This window comes from Bubalus bubalis, chromosome 16, assembly GCF_019923935.1.
Source record: "Bubalus bubalis isolate 160015118507 breed Murrah chromosome 16, NDDB_SH_1, whole genome shotgun sequence".
Classification (NCBI taxonomy): Eukaryota; Metazoa; Chordata; class Mammalia; order Artiodactyla; family Bovidae; genus Bubalus; species Bubalus bubalis.
The window spans coordinates 35,181,766-35,204,568 of record NC_059172.1 but is presented as its reverse complement, the minus strand read 5'-3'; the positions used below and the strand labels follow the sequence as shown (position 1 = coordinate 35,204,568).

Genomic DNA, 22,803 nt, shown 5'->3' with positions numbered 1-22,803 from the left:
GGACACTGCTCTGGAGGTTGTCTAAGAAATATATCAACTGTATACCAGAGATCAAATTGCTAATATCCACTGGATCATGGGAAAAGCAAGAGAGTTCCAGAAAAGCATCTATTTCGGCTTTATTGACTATGCCAAAGCCTTTGACTGTATGGATCACAATAAAGTGTGGAAAATTCTGAAAGAGATGGGAATCTGATCTGCCTCTTGGGAAATTTGTATGCAGGTCAGGAAGCAACAGTTAGAACTGGACATAGAACAACAGACTGGTTCCAAATAGGAAAAGGAGTTCGTCAAGGCTGTATATTGTCACCCTGTTTATTTAACTTATATGCAGAGTACATCATGAGAAATGCTGGACTGGAAGAAACAAGCTGGAATCAAGATTGCCAGGAGAAATATCAATAACCTCAGATATGCAGATAATACCACCCTTATGGCAGAAAGTGAAGAGGAACTCAAGAGCCTCTTGATGAATGTGAAAATGGAGAGTGAAAAAGTTGGCTTAAAGCTCAACATTCAGAAAATGAAGATCATGGTATCCGGTCCCACCACTTCATGGGAAATAGATGGGGAAACAGTGGAAACAGTGTAAGACTTTATCTTTCTGACTCCAAAATCACTGCAGATGGTGACTGCAGCCATGAAATTAAAAGACGCTTACTCCTTGGAAGGAAAGTTATGACCAACCTAGATAGCATATTGAAAAGCAGAGACATTACTTTGCCAACAAACGTCCATCTAGTCAAGGCTATGGTTTTTCCTGTGGTCATGTATGGATGTGAGAGTTGGACTGTGAAGAAGGCTGAGCGCCCAAGAATTGATGCTTTTGAACTGTGGTGTTGGAGAAGAAGACTCTTGAGAGTCCCTTGGACTGCAAGGAGATCCAACCAGTCCATTCTGAAGGAGATCAGCCCTGGGATTTCTTTGGAAGGAATGATGCTAAAGCTGAAACTCCAGTCCTTTGGCCACCTCATGCGAAGAGCTGACTCATTGGAAAAGACTCTGATGTTGGGAGGGATTGGGGGCAGGAGGAGAAGGGGACGACAGAGGATGAGATGGCTGGATGGCATCACTGACTCGATGGACGTGAGTTTCAGTGAACTCTGGGAGTTGGTGATGGATAGGGAGGCCTGGCATGCTGCGATTCACGGGGTCGCAAAGAGTCGGACACGACTGAGCAACTGATCTGATCTGATCTGATCTGATGCCTTACAGAGAAGCTTTTAGTAGGAGAGCTATTTTGATCCTTTGGCTGGACTTTGTAAAATGTCAGCCAATTCCTTAGGCTCACCAAAATTTCTATATCCACTTCCCCTAAAATTGATCAGAATTTCATAGATCACATAAAAACATTCTAAATAAATTTAGAAGATACTTTCAATCTTAGAATCTCAATTTTAAAATTTGTGATGTTTAAATTTTATGTCAGTCATTTGTTCTAAATAACACAGTGAGTAAGATTCCTATTCAGGAACATTGATAATAATCAGTATGTTTTTTAATCAAAATTAGCAATCATGGTTATAGGATTTCACAATTTCATTGTGTGTAGAATTAACAGAAGAGATCATAGAAAAAGAGAAAAGTGTGAACAGAAAATGATGACTGTGTAGATGGGAGGGGAAAGGGCATTCAACTGGTGGCGGGGTTTGAACAAAAATTTGAGAAATGTGAAAAAGCCTTGCTGCATATGAGAAAGAATCCTGGTAGTGGTGCTGCATCATAGATCATCAGTATTTCAGGATTTAAGGCAGTAGACTTTATCTTATTGTATGAGTCCAGTCTCCACAATTTTCTTTCTGGGTTTGGCAGTTCTTATTCTACAGGTCTGAAATAGTAGAACCATTAGAATTTCTCAACATTCTTTCCTCACATAATACAGAGATCCTGTTACTTCTCATGTGAAATGTGGATAGACCTCTTAGTTTGAAACAAAGAACAATGAGGAAAGCACATAATCCAATAGTTCTTATAGGTTCAGTGTATTTCCCACAGAGAAAAGGTTATGTGTATATGGCTATATCTGTATATCTATATCTTTATCTCCCCTTAAGGGCATAAAACAGAAATACAAACAAGAGGTATACTTTAATCTTGAAATTCTTCCATTTATATCTCAAGTACTGCTATACCAAGATAGATAACCGACTATTTTGCCTCTGTTAAAGGAAAAACATGAATATATGCCTTTATTCCATCTCTTAGAGCTTCAAAGAATTTATAAATATGTAAAACCAGTGCTTTTTTAGTGCACTGAAATGCTCTATTTTAGTCATAATGATATATTAATCTGTTCATCAGACATATCACACATATGGAGAACTTATTTTAATATAGATAATATTCTTAGTGACAGTCATACCCTCCCAACCCACACACACTTGGAGATTTTGCCCTTTCTTCTCTCCAGAGTTCAGTTCACTACTCACTTGTCTTCAAAACTGAGATTGATAAGACATGGCTAGTCACCCGTATTGCTCTGAATCCTATACATATCTTCCTCAGTTTCTGGTGGGATTACATCATAAGTTAAAAATAGCATAGGTAAAAAGTGCATATAATACACCTAACCTACTGAATGTCATAGCTTAGCCTCACTTACCTGAAATGTGCTCAGAACACCTACATTAGCCTATAGATGAGCGTATACATTTAACACAAAGGCTATTTTATAACAAAGTGTTGAATATCTTATATAATTTATTGAATACTGAAAGTGAAAAACAGGATGGTTGTGTGGATGTACAGTGCTTCTAAACATGTTTGCTCTCATGATCACGTGGTTGACGGAGCTGCAGCTCACTGTACTGCCCAGCAACAGGAGGGTATCTTACTACATATGGCTAGCTTTGGAAAAAATCAAAATTCAATATCCACTGTACTGTTTCTACTGAATGTATATTGGTTTGCACTATTGTAAAGTCAAACAAAAATTGTAAGTCAAGCTACTGAGTTGCAGATCATCTATATATAAGAGGTCAAGATTCAGTACATTCATTAGGATACTCCGTTTTTTATCCCATGACTAAAATTAATTTCTAGTTTTATACATTGGGATTTTTAACAGTCTTAAGCTCAGAGTGGGCTTCCCAGGTGGCACAGTGGTAAAAAAAAAAAAAAAAAAAATCTGCCTGCCAATGCAGGAGACTCAAAAGATGTGGGTTCAATCCCTGGGTCAGGAAAGACCCCCTAGACAAGGAAATAGCAACCCATCCCAGTATTCTTGCCTAGGAAATCCCATGGACAGAGGAACCTGGTGGGCTATAGTCCATGGGGTTGCAAAGAGTCGAACATAACTGAGCATGCAACAATCTCTCTCAAGCTCAGAGTAGAGAAGGATAAATAACTCCTTTGATGTTAGCCCTTAATAGAATCAATTTTCATCCAACCACCTTTCTACTCCCTAGAAACTCAGGACAGGAGGTTTCCATTGTCTTCCTTTCCATCTCCCTAGTCTTGTTTTTCTACCTTTTGGTTCAGGTTGAGAAATGTGTGCTTGTGTTCATCATCAAGACAGACCCTACTTGGTATCATCCCACATGTCTCTTCCTGGGCATGCTCTCTGTGCATGACCTGAAGTCTAGCACTGTAATCCTTCCCTTAATTATCACTCTCTTCCAGGTCAGTGACAGAGATCAATTTTAAAACTTACCTGACTTAGATATCATGCATCCACCTTGAGGCCACAGAAAGACAATGATGTTACCCATGAGAAAGCATAACAACAACAACAAAAAAGCAAAAGCAAAATAGTTGAGTTGCAAGACAGGGAAGGATATATTGCACAGTGGAGAAGTTGACCGTCCATTCACAGTAGCAGCAAGTCAGTAGTAATACATGAGCTCGGAGGCAGATAGATAGACATGTTGGTAAACATGTTGATGGGATCTTCTCTTGCTTCTTTTTTCTCAGTGAAAGTGGAATCTAGTTTATCATCTAAGAGTGAAGTTAGGGGAAGTGTGACAGAGGTTTGGATTAAAAGAATACAGGAAATAATTTTGAGGTGACAGAAATTAAGAGACTTCAAAATTAAATGTATTATTAGGGTCCCACTTGATATAGTGAATATGAATTCAAAATAAGACCAGTCACTTGGTTGTAGATGATATTTTTCTCTAGCCATCTTTTTAGAAAAGTGCAAGCTTGAGATCTCTGTTATAAAAATAAGCCAAAGATTGCCTCTGTACATAGGCCTCTCTGACCTAGGGACCATTCATATCAGAGGCTATGAGACTGGTGTCCCCGTGGTTATTTAGATCACAACCTGTGTGATTGTATGCTGAACATCTGGACTGGCGTCCGTCATTTAAAAATATTTACCAATATGATAAATGAGAAAGTGGAAGAATACAAATTGCAGTAGAAATATAACATATAAACATAATTTAGTATAAAAGAATAGCAGTCCTTATTGAAGCAGTGACATTCCATCATAACCTTAAAATGAATAGGAAATGAAAAGGCCTAGGGAAGTATCAGACATAGAAGCAAAAACATGAATCAGAATCTTAAAGGAGACAGTGAAAGATAGTCTGGACTGGTCAAGACTCAGGGAAACTTAAAGATGAGCTGTGTAGCAGAAAGTGATGCCAAGAACCAACAAGACTATAAAGGCTCTTCTTGGTCCTTTGGGATGTTATCAGTTATAATCCATGGAAGTTATAGACTTTAATTCAGGCATACTTCAGTTTTAAATCTTGGTCATATAGTGATTAAGTTAATAAAATGTGGAACTAGAGATATCTGGATTCAGTTCCTAAAATCGCCCTTCATTTGCTATAAAAATTTTACTTAAATCATTTAATCTAATGGTCTCACTACTTCCTTGACTTTTTAGTGGTAATTTCCTATTTACAAAGGTTGTTTTGAAGATCAGTGAAAGAAGGGTTTTTTAGCATTAAACATAGGCCCAGAAAGTGATGACCTCTCAGTATATAAACATAATACTTTCTTATTGTTCTGAGGTTTCCTAATATTTTCCCACAAATTTATTTCATATCAAAACACTCAGAAAACCTTTGGGAAATAATAATATCCTTATTTGTTACCTTATGGGATAGTTAATATTAATTAGAGTAATTTAAGTTTTGTAGTTTGGGAAAAGGCCCCATATCCTGGAGGACCACTGATTCCCGTGCCACCTACACTGTTAAATCCAGTGGGATTTGATGCTGGGTATAATCCAGCTGATATTCAATGATCACACTTCTTAGCACCTGCTCTCATGCAAGATGGCTGTCTAGATTACTCTGAACTTCTAATTTGGGTGAGTTGATAGAGATACAGGACAGAAAAAGAAAGAAGGTGGCTACATTCAAACATCTGCATTTAAATTATGAGACCCTTCCTCAAAAAGGTAATGTCCATCTCTTCAAAAATACTCTTAGTAAAGTTAAGAGTAAATCTTGTAGACATGTAAAACGCTAAAAAGGTGTAGTGAACTCTGTTGATTTTCTAAAGTATATGGAGCATATGAAGCATAGACACTTCAAATAAGAGTTAAAGTAGCATTTAACTCCTTGACCAGGATAAGCTTTGAGGTCAGATTCAACTCTGAGCAAGGAAGAGCCATGTTCCTCCCAGTCAGCATTAGATGTTGATCAGTCATGGTGAATGTTTGTGGGAGGAGGAATATTACTTTTGACCTAGATACTGCAAGAACAGTGGTTTGCAAAAGGAAGTTAATAAAAAGGAGGGGGAGAACATTACAATCAGAGAAGTATGTGAAAAAGGCACAATTTCACAAAGAAGCATGTTGTATTTGGGGAATAGTTAGAAGTTAGTTGTTACCCCCATGGGAGGTACAGAAATAATATCTTAAAATGCTCTGTGTAAGATAATGTGCTAATTTGTTAACATGCATTAACAGCATTTATTTTCTCCACTTTACAGTTGAGGAAACCGAGAAAAAGATGTAATCAGTGCATGTGCTGTGCTGTGTGCTTAGTCGCTCAGTCGTATCTGATTCTTTATGACCCCACGGACGGTAGCCCACCAGGCTCTTCTGTCCATGGGGATTCTCCCGGCAGGAATGCTGGAGTGGATTGCCATTGCCTCCTCTAAGGGATCTTCCCAACCCAGGGATCAAACCCAGGTCTCCCACATTGCAGGCGGATTTTTTACCATCTGAGCCACCAGGGAAGCCCATAATCAGTATATAGAACACAACTAAAAGTTTTTATGGAAATACATGCATTTAATAAAAGGGCATAGGAAGAACCTGTGATAGTGAAAATAATCAGACGGAAGGGGAAAAAAAGATGAAACCAAGTTATACCATTACTTATGATGTGATACATTTCAAGATTTATTGAACTTTATTTCTTCTGAGTCAAAGATCATGGTCATTTAAAGTATTATGTAAATGATCATTTACAGAGCTCAGGTCAGGCTGGAAAATTTTTCAGAAGACACTGGGAATATTTCTAATACAATATATAGTCGGTTTAACAAGGTCTACGTTCCTCCCAAAATGCTGGGTAATGTGTAAGTCATATTCCAGTTTTGATGACACTTGATCAGACTATAAATTACAATGGAGTAAATAGGACTCAAATATTTGTAATTACATTTATCTCAACAGATCCATTTCTAATTTATGGATATTATGTAGAGTATATTAGAATGGTTAAACACAATTTTCTAGGATGATAAAAAGAATCTTGATATTGGTCTATTCTTATTTCAAAATTAGATTTCAATTGCTTCATTGTAGATGTAGAATAAATACCTTTAAAATCGGTATACTAACGCATATATATGGAATTTAGAAAGATGGTAACAATAACCCTGTGTACGAGACAGCAAAAGAGACACTGATGTATAGAACAGTCTTATGGACTCTGTGGGAGAGGGAGAGGGTGGGAAGATTTGGGAGAATGGCATTGAAACATGTAAAATATCATGTATGAAACGAGTTGCCAGTCCAGGTTCGATGCACGCTACTGGATGCTTGGGGCTAGTGCACTGGGACGACCCAGAGGGATGGTATGGGGAGGGAGGAGGAAGGAGGGTTCAGGGTGGGGAACACATGTATACCTGTGGCAGATTCATTTTGATATTTGGCAAAACTAATACAATTATGTAAAGTTTTAAAAATAAAATAAAATTAAAAAAAATCGATAGACAATAATCATTTAATTCAGGCTGTGAATATTAATAGATGCTTAATAATAATAAAAGAAACACAATGGTTATTTAAAGTAATATCTAAAATAATACTCTATAGATTATCAGGTTTAAAAGAAAAAGGCAAATGTTGAAACACTCACTCAAAAGTGTCTTAACAAATATGACTAAAATTATGAAAACTCTTTGTTGGTTATATTTTACTATTACTTAACATCTGTGACAGCAAATACTGATTTTGGTGTAATGGAAATAGTGTGAACTTTGCAGTCATGCAGAATTATGTTAGAATTCTGACATCTCAGCCATTCTTTCTGTGAGGCCATTGCATTATCCATAACATTCTGGGGTACTCTGTTTTAATTGATAAAATTTGAAAAATGATATTTAGTTCACATTGCTTTTCCAGCTACAAATGAACATATACAAAGATTCCAGGAAAATATATATATTTTTTCATGTTAGGATCACTAAGTTTTACTTTCTTTCCTTACTTCATTTAAACAATGATAGTAACTGAAATCACACTAATAATGTATGAATCAAAAGTGGTACCAAGTGCATGGATCTTTGTAGTGATCTGTATGTTCAGATATATGTGATCAAAGTAAGAAACAAGGCGTATTGGGGGATGTACTGTGAAGAAAGCTGAGAACCGAAGAATTGATGCTTTTGAACTGTGGTGTTAGAGAAGACTCTTGAGAGTCCCTTGGACTGTAAGGAGATCCAACCAGTCCATTCTAAAGGAGATCAGTCCTGGGTGTTCTTTGGAAGGAATGATGCTAAAGTTGAAACTCCAGTACTTTGGCCACCTCATGTGAAGAGTTGACTCACTGGAAAAGACTCTGATGCTAGGAGGGATTGGGGGCAGGAGGAGAAGGGGACGACAGAGGATGAGATGGCTGGATAGCATCACCGACTTGATGGACGTGAGTTTTAGTGAACTCCGGGAGTTGGTGATGGACAGGGAGGCCTGGCGTGCTGCAATTCATGGCGTCGCAAAGAGTCGGACATGGCTGAGCAACTGAACTGAACTGAACAGAAGAATTAAGGCAGAAAGTTAGGATTTTTGAAAATTAAGCTTAAAATAAGCAGGTTTGTCAATTGGGACTATTTCACTAAAAAGGAGAGAACTTAATGAAGGTATGACTGTTAAAGCTCAAATTTTGTGAAGACTTTTATGCACAAGACAGATAAATCTGTAGAGCTCCGTGGAAAAGGCAGTACTGTTTCACACCTCCTGAGGATACGTTCTGTGACAGTACTAGGAACATGTGTAAAGGACTAGGAAATGAGTAATCATACCTGAGCGTATGTACTCTCAGAAAGTACTTCAGACCTGTCCTAGAATATTATATCTCAGAATGATATTAAGAAAGTTGGGTTAGATGAGATCTTAGATCCTTTCCATTTATAATGTCTGATATTGTTTATCAAAAGATAATTTGACTTAAGTTGAAACCAAATTGTGAATTTAAAAAGTAGTATTGGATTTTACTATACATAGATTGTTAACAGATTTAGAGTTTGTTTTGTTCTTAAATGTGTGAGATTCATGACTTGATTTACGATTAGTACTTTGTGTCTGGTTGCAAGGTTTTTATTTTAGTAATTAGTGTTACTAAATTTTTTCACCCTGAAGTGTAACCTTGGATGTTTTCTAATGTGATGCTTTGGGATCTTCCATGCTTGTTTTTCATTTGTTGCCAGATTTGGTTGTGATGATCTTGGCACAAAGCTTTTGCCATAAAAAGGAGGATTCTATCAGCAAGAGACAGAAAGCAGCAGAGCAATGGGGCCAGCCAATAAATCCCAAACATCTCCAGACACTTTCTTGCTGATGGGCATCCCAGGGCTAGAGCACCTGCATGTCTGGATTGGGATTCCCTTCTGCTCCATGTATGTGGTGGCTGTGGTGGGGAATATGACCATTCTGGCCGTGGTGAGGACAGAGCGAAGCCTCCACAAGCCTATGTTTCTCTTTCTGTGCATGCTCTCAGTCACTGACCTGGTCCTCTCCACGTCTACACTGCCTCGCATGCTCTGTCTCTTCTGGCTTGGAGCCCAGGACATTGCCTTTGATGCCTGCCTGACCCAAATGTTCTTCATTCATAGTTTTACTGCTATGGAATCAGGCTTCTTTTTGTCCATGGCCATTGACCGCTATGTGGCCATTTGCCATCCACTGCACCACACCACCATTCTCACCCACACTCGCATCGCTAAAATGGGAGCTTCTGTGGTACTACGGGGAGTGGCCTTCTTTTCCCCACATCCTATCCTGCTCAGACAGCTGCCCTACTGCAGGACTCGAATCATTGCCCACACCTACTGTGAGTTCATGGCTGTGGTGAAGCTGGCGTGTGTGGACACAGGGCCCACCAAGCGTTACAGCCTCAGTATGGCCTTTGTCATTGGTTCCTGTGATGGGTTATTCATTGCTGTGTCTTATGTCCTAATCCTTCGTGCAGTCTTTCGTCTTCCATCGCGGGAAGCAAGTCTTAAAGCCCTAGGCACTTGTGGCTCCCATGTCTGCGTCATTCTCGTTTTCTACTCCACAGCTGTCTTTACCTTCCTCACTCACCGTTTTGGCCACAGTGTGGCCCCCCAAATTCATATCTTCATTGCCAATGTATACCTTCTGGTACCACCTTTTCTTAACCCCATTGTTTATGGTATAAGGACCAAGAAAATTCGAGACCATGTTCTTAGTTCTCTAATGGTAAAGGTTGCTTGATTATACTGAAATTGTTTACACAGATGGTATAAGAATAAGGAGGGAAGAATATAAATCACTTATCCCTTTTTCATAACTGACATGATGCCTTTTCCACTGGTATCAGACATCTTATTAGATTTTAATGGGGAAGAATGACCATACATGATAGAAATTTCTCAATTCTAATTAAACTAGTACACTTAATATATTCTGTCTGCCTTTGAATTTTGGGGAGCTTATTTAGAGCCTGATGAACTTAAAGGGACTCTCTTCTTTTTATGCTGCTAGTGATCATTCGTGGTATTAACTGGGGTAGTAGTTTATTTTCAAATACGGAGTGATTTTAAAAGGAAGGAAATCCATGAGAACCTCAAAGAATTCCACATAAAGTATAGGTGATTGAAAAATTAATTATTACTGTAAATATCCAGAGAAGAGACAATATATCAAGGTTGATGTCCTCTGAATACAACAAGTAATTGTGTTTTATTCCTACAAATTGACAAACTGGACAAGCTGTCAAATAGAAATGTGGAAAAGTTCAACATTGCTATAAATAATCAAGTCCACAGATCTGTAAGCATTGTATTGCTCATAGAGTATTCTCTCTCCACCAAGAGTAACATGTGTCTGCAATTATTTTCTTACCTGAACCAACATGGGATTTCTAAACCTTTATCCTGAAAACAAAATTACTTTATGTTTGATGTTACATACTTGGGAGTTTTCCCAGGGCATTGGCAGCCCACTGAGCTAGATTCAGGTATGCTGGTATTTATATGTAACAAGTCCTTGTTCAGAGATGAAGTCTATTATTACAAATAACTCAATTTCAATTTGTAGTGATTATGCTACTGCTGACATTGAAAATGAAATTATTAAAAGGAATATAAATATTTTACTGGAAAAAATCAAATATTTGTTACTTTTCATTCCTTCACTTCTTGGCTTACAAAAAAAAAAAAGGAAATTACTCTAGAGGTGTAACTGAGCAGTACCTTGTGGAGCCTTCTGGGGTAGACCCTTCCCCCATATCCTCTACTTTAGATCCTCTCAGAAGTACCTAGATAACAGTATCTAATGCACATTTCCTGAGTTGCTTTGCTGATGTTAAAACCCCCACCAAATGGAAGAAATTAACTACTTGATGACCACAGGCATTAGCCTCCAGACCTACTGGAGCCTGAGGACTGATAATGTTAACCCTTGTGACACTGCCCTATTATCTCACCATCAAGTAATGAGAGAATTGTGCATGAGCTAACCAAAATCCCTGCAGCTCCTCTCCCTCATCTTGCCTTTGAAAATGGTCTGCAGAAACCCACTGGGGAGTTTTGAATGTTAACTATCCCAGACTCCTGTTTGGTGCCCTACAATAAATGCTTTCTTCACCACAACCTAGTGTCTGTAGATTGGCTTTACTGCTTGTGTGTAAGCAGACTCGAGTTTGGTTTGGTAACAGAAGGTACTTAGAGTTACATGCTGAACTTCCCTGACCTGGTTTCTCTGTGTGATTTACTACTAAAGTATTATTTGTACTTTTTTTCTTTTCTCACTATTTGCCATCTCTTTAGTCTCAGAGCTTCATAGAGGTTAACATCTAAGTTCTCCATTCCTCTCCATTCCTCTTTGACTCTATTAAATGCCATCGTTTAAGCTTTTATCATTTCCATTATAACATTTCAACAGTTTCCACTGATACCTCCAAGGAACTAGCTTTTGATTACTATGTTCAGTACATTCTCTACATTGAGACCATAGTTATCCTCCTAACAATTTAAAACAAGCAAGTAATTGTGTCAGACACATGGAAGCTCCAGGATGAAAGCAAAGCTTTATGAATTACCTTTTCTACTGTTTTTTGTATCCTTCTTATATATTGCATATACTCTTTTTACTATTCATTAAAATTCTCACTTTTATTCAAACAGTAGTTCTCTTCATATCTTTGTGTTTTTGCTTAGAATGCTTCTCTCTGTCCCATCCTCTTTCTTACCTGGAGAGGATTCAGTTATCCTTCAAGATACAGCTCCTGTTTAAACTCCTCAGAAAGATTGTTTCCTTGAATCAAACTAAACAGAAATTCTCCCTATCATTATTGTAAAAAATGAAATGATATGTTGTACTTTTGCCACTTCAACTTACAGTATAGTTAGAGGTTAAATGCATTGACTCTAGAATGAGAGTGCCTGGGTTCATGTTTCAGCTTTACCACTTGCTGTCTTCGTGTACCCAGATACTTTGATAAAACTTTCTGGGCTTTGTTTTCATAATAAAACCGGGATCATGACATTGCCTTCTCCATAAAGTTTTAAGGATTGTATGAGTGAAAGCATGTAAGATACATTAAATTGTACCACACAGTAAGCTTTTAATAAACATACATTAGGTAACATTGTGGATTAAACAGACGTATAATTTTTGTATATTGAATGCCTGACTTTGTGAGACATATATGTCTCATTTAAACATATGTATACACACACACACACACACACACACACACACACACACACACACCATATATGCTTCCCTAATGGCTCAGTAGTAAAAATACAGGAGATGTGGGTTCACTTCCTGGGTCAAGAAGATCGCTTGGAGAAGGAAATGGCAACCCACTCCAGTATTCTTGCCTGGGAAATCCTATGGACAGAGGAGCCTGGTGGGCTACAGTTCATGGGGTTGTAAAAGAGTCCGACACAATTTAGCAACTAAAACAACTGCAATAAATATATATATATATATATATATATTATTAATATATTATTAATATTTGTATAATAATATATATTTACATGTTTGCACACACATATATGTAATTTGAATTATAATTATCACTATAATCATCAGAATGTTATTCTGATTTCACAAATGAGGAATTTAGACTTAGAGAGATTAAGTAATTTTCTCAACATCACCTGTTGATAAAGTGGTGAAATATATATTTTTAAAAAAATGAAAGTAGTTAATTCCATAGTTAAAGACTATCCTTTATTTACTTTTTATCTCTAACACCTCTCAGTGTCCTATGAACATGTGTGTTCAATAAATGCTTCATCAATGAAGCCATAAGATGTGGAATTCACTTGTCATGTTTCAGAGCTCCTAGTTTTGTGATAGTTATAATTAAAGTACTGAATTAAAAACATAAAGATAGGTTTTAATTATATTTTTATAAGATAATGGAGAAAAATTCAATGACAAAGGGATCTCTCCCAGGCTTAAGAGAATCTCTAGGGAAATTTAATCTTTAAGAATGTTCGTGATTATGTTGGATGTTTCCAGAAGGTAAATTTCAAAGTCTGGACCTTCAAGTTGTATTTTTTTAATTAAATTTTGTAGTATAATGGATCATTGAATCTAATTAAAAATATTTCCTGACAAGTTAATATATTTCTTATATGTTAAAAAAGATTGTTTATATGTTAGATTGGGAAATATGAACTAAGCAGTTAGCTTTTATAGGTTATCTACCAATGGCTCTCAAATTGCAGATGGTCAACAATAATTGAAGAGGAAAGAAACAGGCCGAACTGACTCCATCTTGAAAAAGAAGGAAATTCCATCTTGCACTTTCAGTGAACTTTGCACTACATGCCTGGTAGCCATGGGGATAGCATACCTATGGCCGAACTGGCCTCCTGGACTGATCAACACCAGATTCCATACCAAGATTTCCCGTCGCCAAAAAGAATGTAATAATCTCCTATATAGTCAATCACCTTTGTAATCTTTATGGCTCCCATTGGCGTAGGCTACAATATATAACCAGCTGACCCTTCTGATTATGAATCATGGCTGTAACCTGATTGAATCTCCCTTTAACACTTTCCAGCCTAGGTTTAAGGAATTTGGGGATGTGGGCTTGCGCAGTACACTTAAGGTATCTAAGGTTTTCACAAAAGTCAGTCGGGGTCCCTGGCTAAAGAGGAAACTCTGCCTCGGACCCACCGGTGTAATAAACTGTACTCCACTATCCACACTGTCCTTCTGAGTGAGTTTGTTTCCTGGGGCGTGTGTCTGTAAGATGACAACAACCACACAATTATATAGCCAAGATCCCTGCATTAAATTCTAGTCAATGGGGAGAAGATATACAGCTTATTCATATATTCATACAACAAAAGAATATTTATGGAGTGGCTAAAATGTGCCAGGTTGTGATAGGTTCTAATGAGAGGTGAGCAAAAAAGAAATCCATGTGTCAGGGAGTTTATATTCTGGTTGAGGTGGCATGACTTAAGTAAGTAATGTTCAAATGCATAGCTACATTGGATATCAAGTGCTATAAAGTAGAAGCATGGATTTTTTATAAAGGCAACTAACATCAGTTTTGATCTGGTCTGGGGGAATCAAGGAAAGTTTCCTTTAACAAGACATTTATGTGAGTGTTGAATGGGAGATAACTAGCTGAGGGAAGCAAGAGAAAATGTTGGGGTGGTGTTAAAGAGAGAGAGAACAGTATATGTGAACATGTGTGGATTTAAGGTAGACTTTAAGATAAATATTTAGATAGGCAGAGTCATCTTACATTTGAAGAACTGAAGGAGGTCCATTCATGGGATGCAGTACAGAGTGGAATGAAGAGTGCTGAGGACAGCTAAGAGAGTTTCATTAGAGAGTGGGGTAGGCATGCTGAGAATTCACAATTTTATCCTAAAAACTAAAGGAAGACAATGGAAATTGTATGCACGGGAGTGACATAATCAGGTTTGTGTTTTAAAATGATCATTGTGGCTGCAATGAAGAAAATGGATTAAGACAGAGTAGAAGGAATGACTAGAGAAAAACTTTTAGGTTATAAAGTTTTCAAGGACAATATGATAATAACTTGATCCATGTTAATAGTCATCATGATGAAAAGAATTAAATTGATTTGAGTACCCTGAACATACTTTAGGACTTGGCTTGATGAAGACTTTGACAAGCTCACACATTTTATGACCGTTGCTTACCCTAAGCCTAAAATTTGGAGTGGATGATTGATGAAAAACCTTTGTGTTTTTATGTGTCTTTGTGTGTGTGTGTGTGTGTGTGTGTGGTGCATTAACTGATTAAAAAAAAAAAATTTAAAGACTTAGACAATTTGCCAGGCAGTGGGGAAATAGTGAACAAACAGCGCCCCAGTCATTGTCTCCAGGATATTTACATTTGAATACATCCTGCAACAAAATAGTTGTTAGCAATTTCTTCCGCTTTTATATTTACTCTCAAGTTGAGCTTTTGACTTCTGCCAAGAGTTTTTCTGAAACTCAGTCTCTCCTAAACCTAGTATTGTGCATTTTTTTTTATAAAGCTCATCTCTTTCTTCTACTTGAATCTCACTTCTCTGTTATTTTTCTTTTTACATATCTCGTTTACCAAACAATGGTTTTAATTTAGTCAATTAAATATTTTATTTACTGCATACTTTTTTGCCAGATTTTTATGGATCCTTTTTGTATCTAGGGAATCAAGACTTCTACTTTCAGTTTCAGTTTGTCTGTGGAGGTCCCAGTGCCACTGGAAGTTAAAATGATTTAAACTGTTGGTTTTGAAGCAAGCCATAGTAATTTATATATAATTATAGTTGCATTTGGCCCTGCCTGTTGTTGCCCCAGGTGTTCTTTAATTTTCATTCTAAATAATTCTTCAATCCTTACTCCTCCCTGGGCTTCCTAAACCATACCATACCACATGCCAGAACACACAGGCAATTAGTTTTACAGTGCTTCTGAACAATTCTTATCCATCTGTACTCTCCTCACTAATTGGCTCTAGGATTTGTTCTCCAGAATAGCAAAGCTGAATAATGTCCCTTGCTTAACAGAGAGGCCACTAAGGACTCAGGAGGGCCAGGACAAGCCAGCATAAATCTGCCTCTAGCTCAGATGGTTGTCTTGCTGTGGACATCAACAGATCTTCCTCACACCTCAAGAGGACAGTGGCTTTGCTGGTCCCAGTTCCCCTATGACCAAATTCTCAACCATCTACAGGTACTATGCTAGGAAAAGAGAGAAAAATGGGGCAGGAAAAGAGTACAAAATCCTGAGCTGCACAAAGTCATATAGGATAAAGAGATTCTCAAATCTTTTCATCTAAATACCATAGTCACTAACCCTTGTACAGTTATGGTTGAGATCTGCAATCTTTAGATTGCCCAATGACATTCATTAGAAAATAATAAGTAGTATCTTCCTAATTTTTAAATCTAAATTTATGCTTCCTTTACTCAGATTAATATTTATACAGTTGTTGCTGGCAGTACTTAATGCTCAAATAATATCCTAATGCCACCACCACATGGATAATTTTTATTTATACTACTCCTGATAGATGAGCATTTAAATTCTACCTGAAAACTCCCACTGATAGTGAGCTTCTAATTTCACAGGGCTGTCTTTTCTTTTGAGTTTGTGGTAGGTTTCTTTCCCCTACTGAACTAAAATGCACCTTTAAAAATATTTTAGCCTCCTTTATTTGGCCAGGTATCTATGTCTGGTGACACTAAATATATATTTTTCCCCATAGCACGTAATGAATCAAAAAATCATTGGTGACTATACCCAGTATTTTATAATAATCTATAAGGAACTCACTTATAAGGAACAGGAATATGTAAAAATGGATATATATATATATATATATATATATATATATATATAAACTGAATCACTTTGCTGTACACCTGAAACTAAACAATATAAATCAACTATACTTCAATTTTAAAAAAGACAAACTCTTTAATATTATTTTTGCTTAGAAAATGTATGTTTCAATTTTTTTCTCTGTGTATTTTTAAAACCACCAATGCACTTTCAAAAGATGTTTTTCAATAACACTGAGTAGAGACATAGAATGCACAGTTCTTATTTTGAACACATTGAACCTGACAGATTTATGAAAAGTTGTTAGAGGAGGCTACTTTGGGGCAGTTCTATGAAATGTTTAATGCTGACCTCAGTAGCCATGAGCAAAATGAAGACTTTCGAATTACCTTCTCTTGGATGCTGATAAATTGACATGGTGCTTAAAGTACACCGTCTTTTCTATTATCACTGCCAGGTTTCTGGGTTCTGGCTTTCTAGTGTACTCAAGCCCTCAGATGAGGTCTCCTATTGTATTAGAGATGGATTGCTGAGATCAGGAAGAAATGACTTTCTGGTAAGGATCCATAAAGTACTGATTAAAGGTTATTTATGGAAACACACTATGGTAGAAAAGTACAGAGGTTGAATGTAAGTTTATGGCCCTTCCAACCTTTTCTAAAATGCTTTTTTAGAAAGATATCTTGGAAATGGGATTTTACAGGCTGCCAAATTATTTGTACTTCATTAGAACCCAGTGATAATAGCTATGGTAAAATAATACACATCTAAGGCGGAAAAAAGATTAAGGATAAAATTACAAATTTTATCAGGGCCATCACATATTCCTTCTTATGGTATCCGTTCAAGACTAGTTATTATCCTTATAATAGTTATTATCCTCATAAACACAAAGCAAAAAGGACTTTATTTTTGGCTTATCTCACTTAATCTTTGTACTTTATTGAAAAAGAAGAAAATTTGCATTTGTAGAGCACAGAAACATTAAAAGAATTAGGCCAGAAACACTGTACATTTTATACAATGTTGGGATTTAATGATGGACTTAATTCTCACAGCAAGTTTTGCAAGGTAAACCTCATCTCATTTTTGAGATGAGGAAAGAGGCTCACAGCCTTGAACACTTTATGGTCAAGTCACATAAAATTAGTGGCAGGGTTGAAATTGTATCACAGCCACATTTATCTGAAGACCTTATTATTTTTACTATACCAAGTTACCTGCTAGGAGACCTGCCTGTCATTTGGCTGTGGCTTGCCTTTTACCAAAGGTGGTTGATACATGAAATACTTAGATCTTCATAACTCAATTTAGGATGTATAAAAGCTGTGTACTTTTTGCCACTCTGTTTTGGGATCCTAAGTATTTAGAGTAAATTAATTGGCATAAAGACAAATAATCCAAGTTTGTGAAAACAAAAAAAAAAGGACACAGTGTTAATATCACTGTACTTTTTTATTGTTGTACAGTTTTTCTACAATGTTGTGTTGGCTTCTACTGTGCCTCAGTATGTATCAGCTATATGTGTACATGGGCTTCCCTGATAGCTCAGTTAGTAAAGAATTGACCTGCAGTGCAGGAGACCCCGGTTCAATTCCTGGGTCGGGAAGATCCACTGGAAAAGGAATAGGCTACCCACTCCAGTATGCTGGCTTGGAGAATTTCATGGACTGTATATATACATATATCCCTTCCTCTAGAGCCCCCCTCCCACTCCCCCTTGCCATGTACTTTTATTTTTTAAAGCAACTTTATGTTGTGTTTTTTCATCTCTGTATTTTAAGCGTCTGCTGAAGCTTCTATTTTTTCTGTGATTGCCTTTTATAAATATTATATAATTGGAATATTTCTAATAAAATGTGAAGTCCAGACCTTAATAGTGAAATTTAGTATTGTATAGTCTTTAACCTATAGCTGTCATCAAATAATTTGTAAATATGTATCTCTATTTGTTATGTATATTAACATATTTAACAACTATAATCTTATTTATATAGAAATATGTTACCATTAACTTTAAATTATGGTTGCTGTACAAAAACACATAAATACATATATATATATAAATTTTTAATATGAAATTATTATCTATTGAGGTATTTTTGACTCTACCTTTGTCCTTCAAAATATCAGTTATTCCTCCAGAAAACCATATTTTTCACATGTAAGAGCAGCAAATTTCCTAGGTTATTGGTAAAAAAAAAAAAAAAACACTCCAGAGAAGAATTCTGAAGCACAAAGGCCAGTCTCAAGAAATGAGGACCTTCGGATGATGAAATTCAACTTCTTCAGTGAAAACCATGCTTTCTAGCTCATCCACATCCCCATGTCATGCCTATAATGAATATATTGGATCTCCTTTCAGGTCCTGTTCTCTGAGGGGAAAAAAAAAAAACTCTCCTACAAGTTTATATACATTGAATATTAAACAGGATCAGGTCAACAGGAGAATTTACACAGCAGAGTTGGTATGTTTTTATTGAGAATTTTTCCCTGAGACTGCTTCTCTCCTGCAGAGAAAGTAACTGAGAATTATCTCCCTCCTTAACTCCATTAGCTGCAACATTTATTTGTTCACTAGCTGGTAAATTTTGCTTATCGCCATAAACTACTATAGTACCCAGCATTTTAGCTTCAAATGATGCAGTGATTTCAAAATGTCCCTCCTTTCTTTCTCTCTAGGAATCAGACCTTGAGGAGGTCTGGAGAGGGATGTCCTCTTGCAACAACTCCATCCCTCAGCCCTTGATATTTGTCCTGGCTGGAATTCCTGGCCTGGAATCTTCCCATGGCTGGTTCTCTGTGCCTTTTTTCTTGGTGTTTGTTGTTGCTGTCATTGGCAATGCCACCATTTTATGTATCATCAGGGTGGAGAAGAGTCTTCATGAGCCCATGTTTCTCCTCTTGGCCATGCTGTCAGTTGTTGACCTGTCTCTTGTCAGTGTCACTGTGCCCCGCATGCTGGGCATCTTCTGGATGAATGCCAAGGAAATCAGCTTTAATGCCTGCCTCACACAGATGTTTTTCATCCCATCATTTTATGTCATGGAGTCTGGGGTCCTTCTGACTATGGCTTTTGACAGATTTGTGGCTATCTGGCACCCTCTGAGATATACAACTGTCCTTAGTAACAGCCTGCTTGTGAAGATGGCACTGACTGTCCTGGCAAGGGCAGTGGCAGTGCTGACCCCAGCACCCATCCTGGTGAAAAGACTGGAAAGCTTCCAAACTCACATCATTGCGTACTCATACTGTGCCTACATGGCTGTGGTGCAAATAGCCTGTGGAGACCTCTCTGACCACATTGTCTATGGCCTTATGGTTATTGTAGCATCTGTGGGATTTGATCTGTTTTTTATCATTCTGTCATATGGGCTGATCCTTCATGCTGTCTTTCGGATACCCTCTTGGGAGGCACGGGGCAAAGCTTTCAGCACATGTGGCTCTCATCTTTGTGTCATTGCTCTCTTTTATTCCCCTGTTATCTTTTCTGTCTTGGCCCAGGTTTTAGGCTATCATATGGCTCCCCACCTACAGATTATCATTGACAATCTCTACTTCTTGGTGCCTCCCATGATCAACCCTTTGATTTATGGGGCTCGGACCAAGCAAATGCGGGAGTGGGTGCTACGAATCTTCCATTGTGAAGGAGATTGATGTTGGTACCTATAGACCTGGAAATCATGTTAACGTTGTAGGTAGAGATAATTCCTGTCAGAATTGGGCTTAGTAAGGAAAAGTATAAACCAAGGCAAGAGAAGGACTTGGTCAGTGTGGGAATGTAGAGGGGCATGTCCTTTCCATCAAGATGTAGTTGTTATGAAACCTTCATGACAAGCAATCCTTCATAAATGCTTATGTGTAATAAAACAGGAGAACATTTTGTAATTAATTTTATTGTTTATCTACTTCCATCACATAACATAAATTGGACATTTTTTTTCAAATGAGGTAAAATGAATTTAGGCATGTATCTTAAGACCTATGGATAAAAACAATTATCCAAAGTTTTTGTTGATATAATGATTTTTCTTCCACATTTATGTTTCAGATACTTCACCAACAGAATTATATATCATTGAAAATAATCCTAATTGAAATAAATATGTATAAGTATCCATGACCATATCAATAAATACTGAGCCCCTTCTTTTGTCTGAAGGGTTTTAATAGAGAAGTGTCATCCTTAGAGAGTTACTCAGTGTCAGAACATACAACCAATATACAGTAGATTGGACTTGATAAGTAAGATTTTACAAATGGAAAAAAAAAAAAAAAAGACAGCCTTAGTTTTTTTAGTAACCTCCATTTCCATACTGTTTTTCATAGTGTTCCACCAATTTACATTCCCACCAGCAGTGTATGAGGGTTATCTTTTCTTCATATCCTCACCAACATTTACTATCTCTTGACTTTTTGATAATAGACATTCTGATTTGTATGAGGTAGTGTCTCTCATTATGGTTTTGACTCATATTCCCCATAGAATTAGTGATGCTGAACGTCTTTTCATGTGCCTGTTGGCCATCTGCCATGTGGTCCAGCCATTCTAGGTATTTATCAAAGAAATATGAAAATGCTTATTAAAAGCTGCATATGCATCCCATGTTCATCACAGCATTATTTACAATAACCAAGACATGGAAGCAGCCTAAGTGTCTATCAACAGATGAATGGATACAGATATGGTGTGTATATTTTTACATATATATGCATACACATGTACACACACACCTATAATCAAACACTTTTCAGTTAAAAAAAAAAGGTGAAATCTTTTTATTTGTGACAACATGGATGGATCTTGAAGGTATTATGCTCAGCATAATAAGGCAAAGAAAAAAAGAAAAATACCATATTGTTTCATTCATATGAGGAATATAGATGAATAAATGAGTAAATAAAATGAAAACAAAAACAAACAGAAATACAGAGAACAGAGTAGTGGTTACCAGAAGGAAGAAGGGTGGGTGAAGGGTGAAATGGGCAAAGGTCAACTGTATGATGATGGGCAGAAAATAAGTATTAAGTGGTGAGCACACTGTAGTGTATACAGAACATGAAATATAATATTGTACATGCACATCTTATATAGTGTTATAAACCAATTTTTAAAGAACTCAAGCTATTTTTTTCTCTAGCTTCACTTTTTTTCCTTCCACCTATCCAACCTCACAACTTTTCACAAACTAGAACACCCAGATCTATGTCTTAAAGCCTGAGTTATAGCTGTGTTCCAGAAAACATTGCAACAATGTTGTGAACCACTCTTCTCTTCATATGCACCTTAAATGTAAGTCTTTCCAAAATAATTCCTTATCTCCTTGTCAGCTAGATTGTTCCTCTGTAGCCTTCACTTCTTTTGTTCTTTTGACCCGAGTTAAATACACAACCTTTGAAATACTTATTTCCTACCTTTTATCCAACCAATGACCAATATTTCTTTGCACATCTCCTTTGTCTTTTTTCTGTCTTATATTTTCATTACTTTCAATCTCTGTGCTACAAAATTCTAACTAACCTGCCTATATTCAATTTCTCTCATATTCAAAATTTTCATTGACTCTGCACCCACCTGGAGTCATCTTTTTCAAACAGACGTCTCATTTTGTCCAGTTAAAATCTTCAACAGCCTGTTCCTTAAGATAATGGCTTAACTCCATAGCATAGCATTCAAGTTCTACATGACTTGCTTTCAAACTGCCATGCCAGGTGCTCTACTTTCACTAAATCACTGAACAGGCATCAGTCTAGCCAGACATGACTGCTTTATTTGTAAAGAAATAACACATTACTGCTGTTTTAGCTCATTCTCCAGCTACTTAGGAAGCATTTTCCTTGATCTTAGTCAAAATTCTTCCCACCTCAAGAGACTTTCTTCAGTTTGTTTTCCTTAATGCTTATCTTCAAACATGTGCCAGTCTGTGCTGCGTTTCTTTGGTGTTCAGTCATCTGTGATCTGTTCTATAGTTCAGTTTTAGTCTACACACTTTACCTTTATTTTTAATTAATTTATTTAATTGAAGGATAATTGCTTTACAATAGTGTGATGGTTTTGCCATATGTCAACAGGAATCAGCCACAGGTATACATATGTCCCTCCCATCCTGAACTCACCTCCCTCCCCATCCTATCCCTCTTATATTGACATTTCTTTAAGGGCAATGGCATGCCCAGAAATTGAACTTTTCACCTCATGCAAACCAGTTCTAAACCCTTGTCTTAGCTTTTTAAAAAACATTGTTAAATACCAGTTCATAAACCAAGGGACCTATACATGCAAATCATACCCATCTTCATACCTCTAATGTTTATAATATAAACACCCTCAAATCTGTTTAGGACAAATATCACACAGATGATATTTAC

The 22,803-nt window shown here is 36.9% G+C and overlaps 2 protein-coding genes and 1 long non-coding RNA gene across 3 annotated transcripts in view; all 3 read left to right on the top strand.

Annotated features, from left to right (window-relative positions):
* The window catches only part of LOC123329754, a 43,263-nt gene extending 29,439 nt beyond the window's left edge, over positions 1-13,824 (top strand). Inside the window, exon 3 of the long non-coding RNA XR_006545314.2 lies at positions 13,342-13,824. This is a non-coding gene — a long non-coding RNA (uncharacterized LOC123329754). The remainder of the gene's footprint in view (positions 1-13,341) is intronic.
* LOC123329752 (olfactory receptor 52M1-like) lies at positions 8,921-9,933 on the top strand. Its single transcript, XM_044929434.2, has one exon. It carries the CDS (start codon positions 8,921-8,923, stop codon positions 9,863-9,865), a length of 945 nt encoding a protein of 314 aa, XP_044785369.2. The 3' UTR covers positions 9,866-9,933.
* A 5,078-nt stretch (positions 13,825-18,902) lies between the features above and the next one.
* Positions 18,903-20,091, top strand: LOC112579471 (olfactory receptor 52K1-like). Its single transcript, XM_025265916.3, has one exon. It carries the CDS (start codon positions 19,147-19,149, stop codon positions 20,089-20,091), a length of 945 nt encoding a protein of 314 aa, XP_025121701.3. The 5' UTR covers positions 18,903-19,146.
* Positions 20,092-22,803: the final 2,712 nt, after the last annotated feature.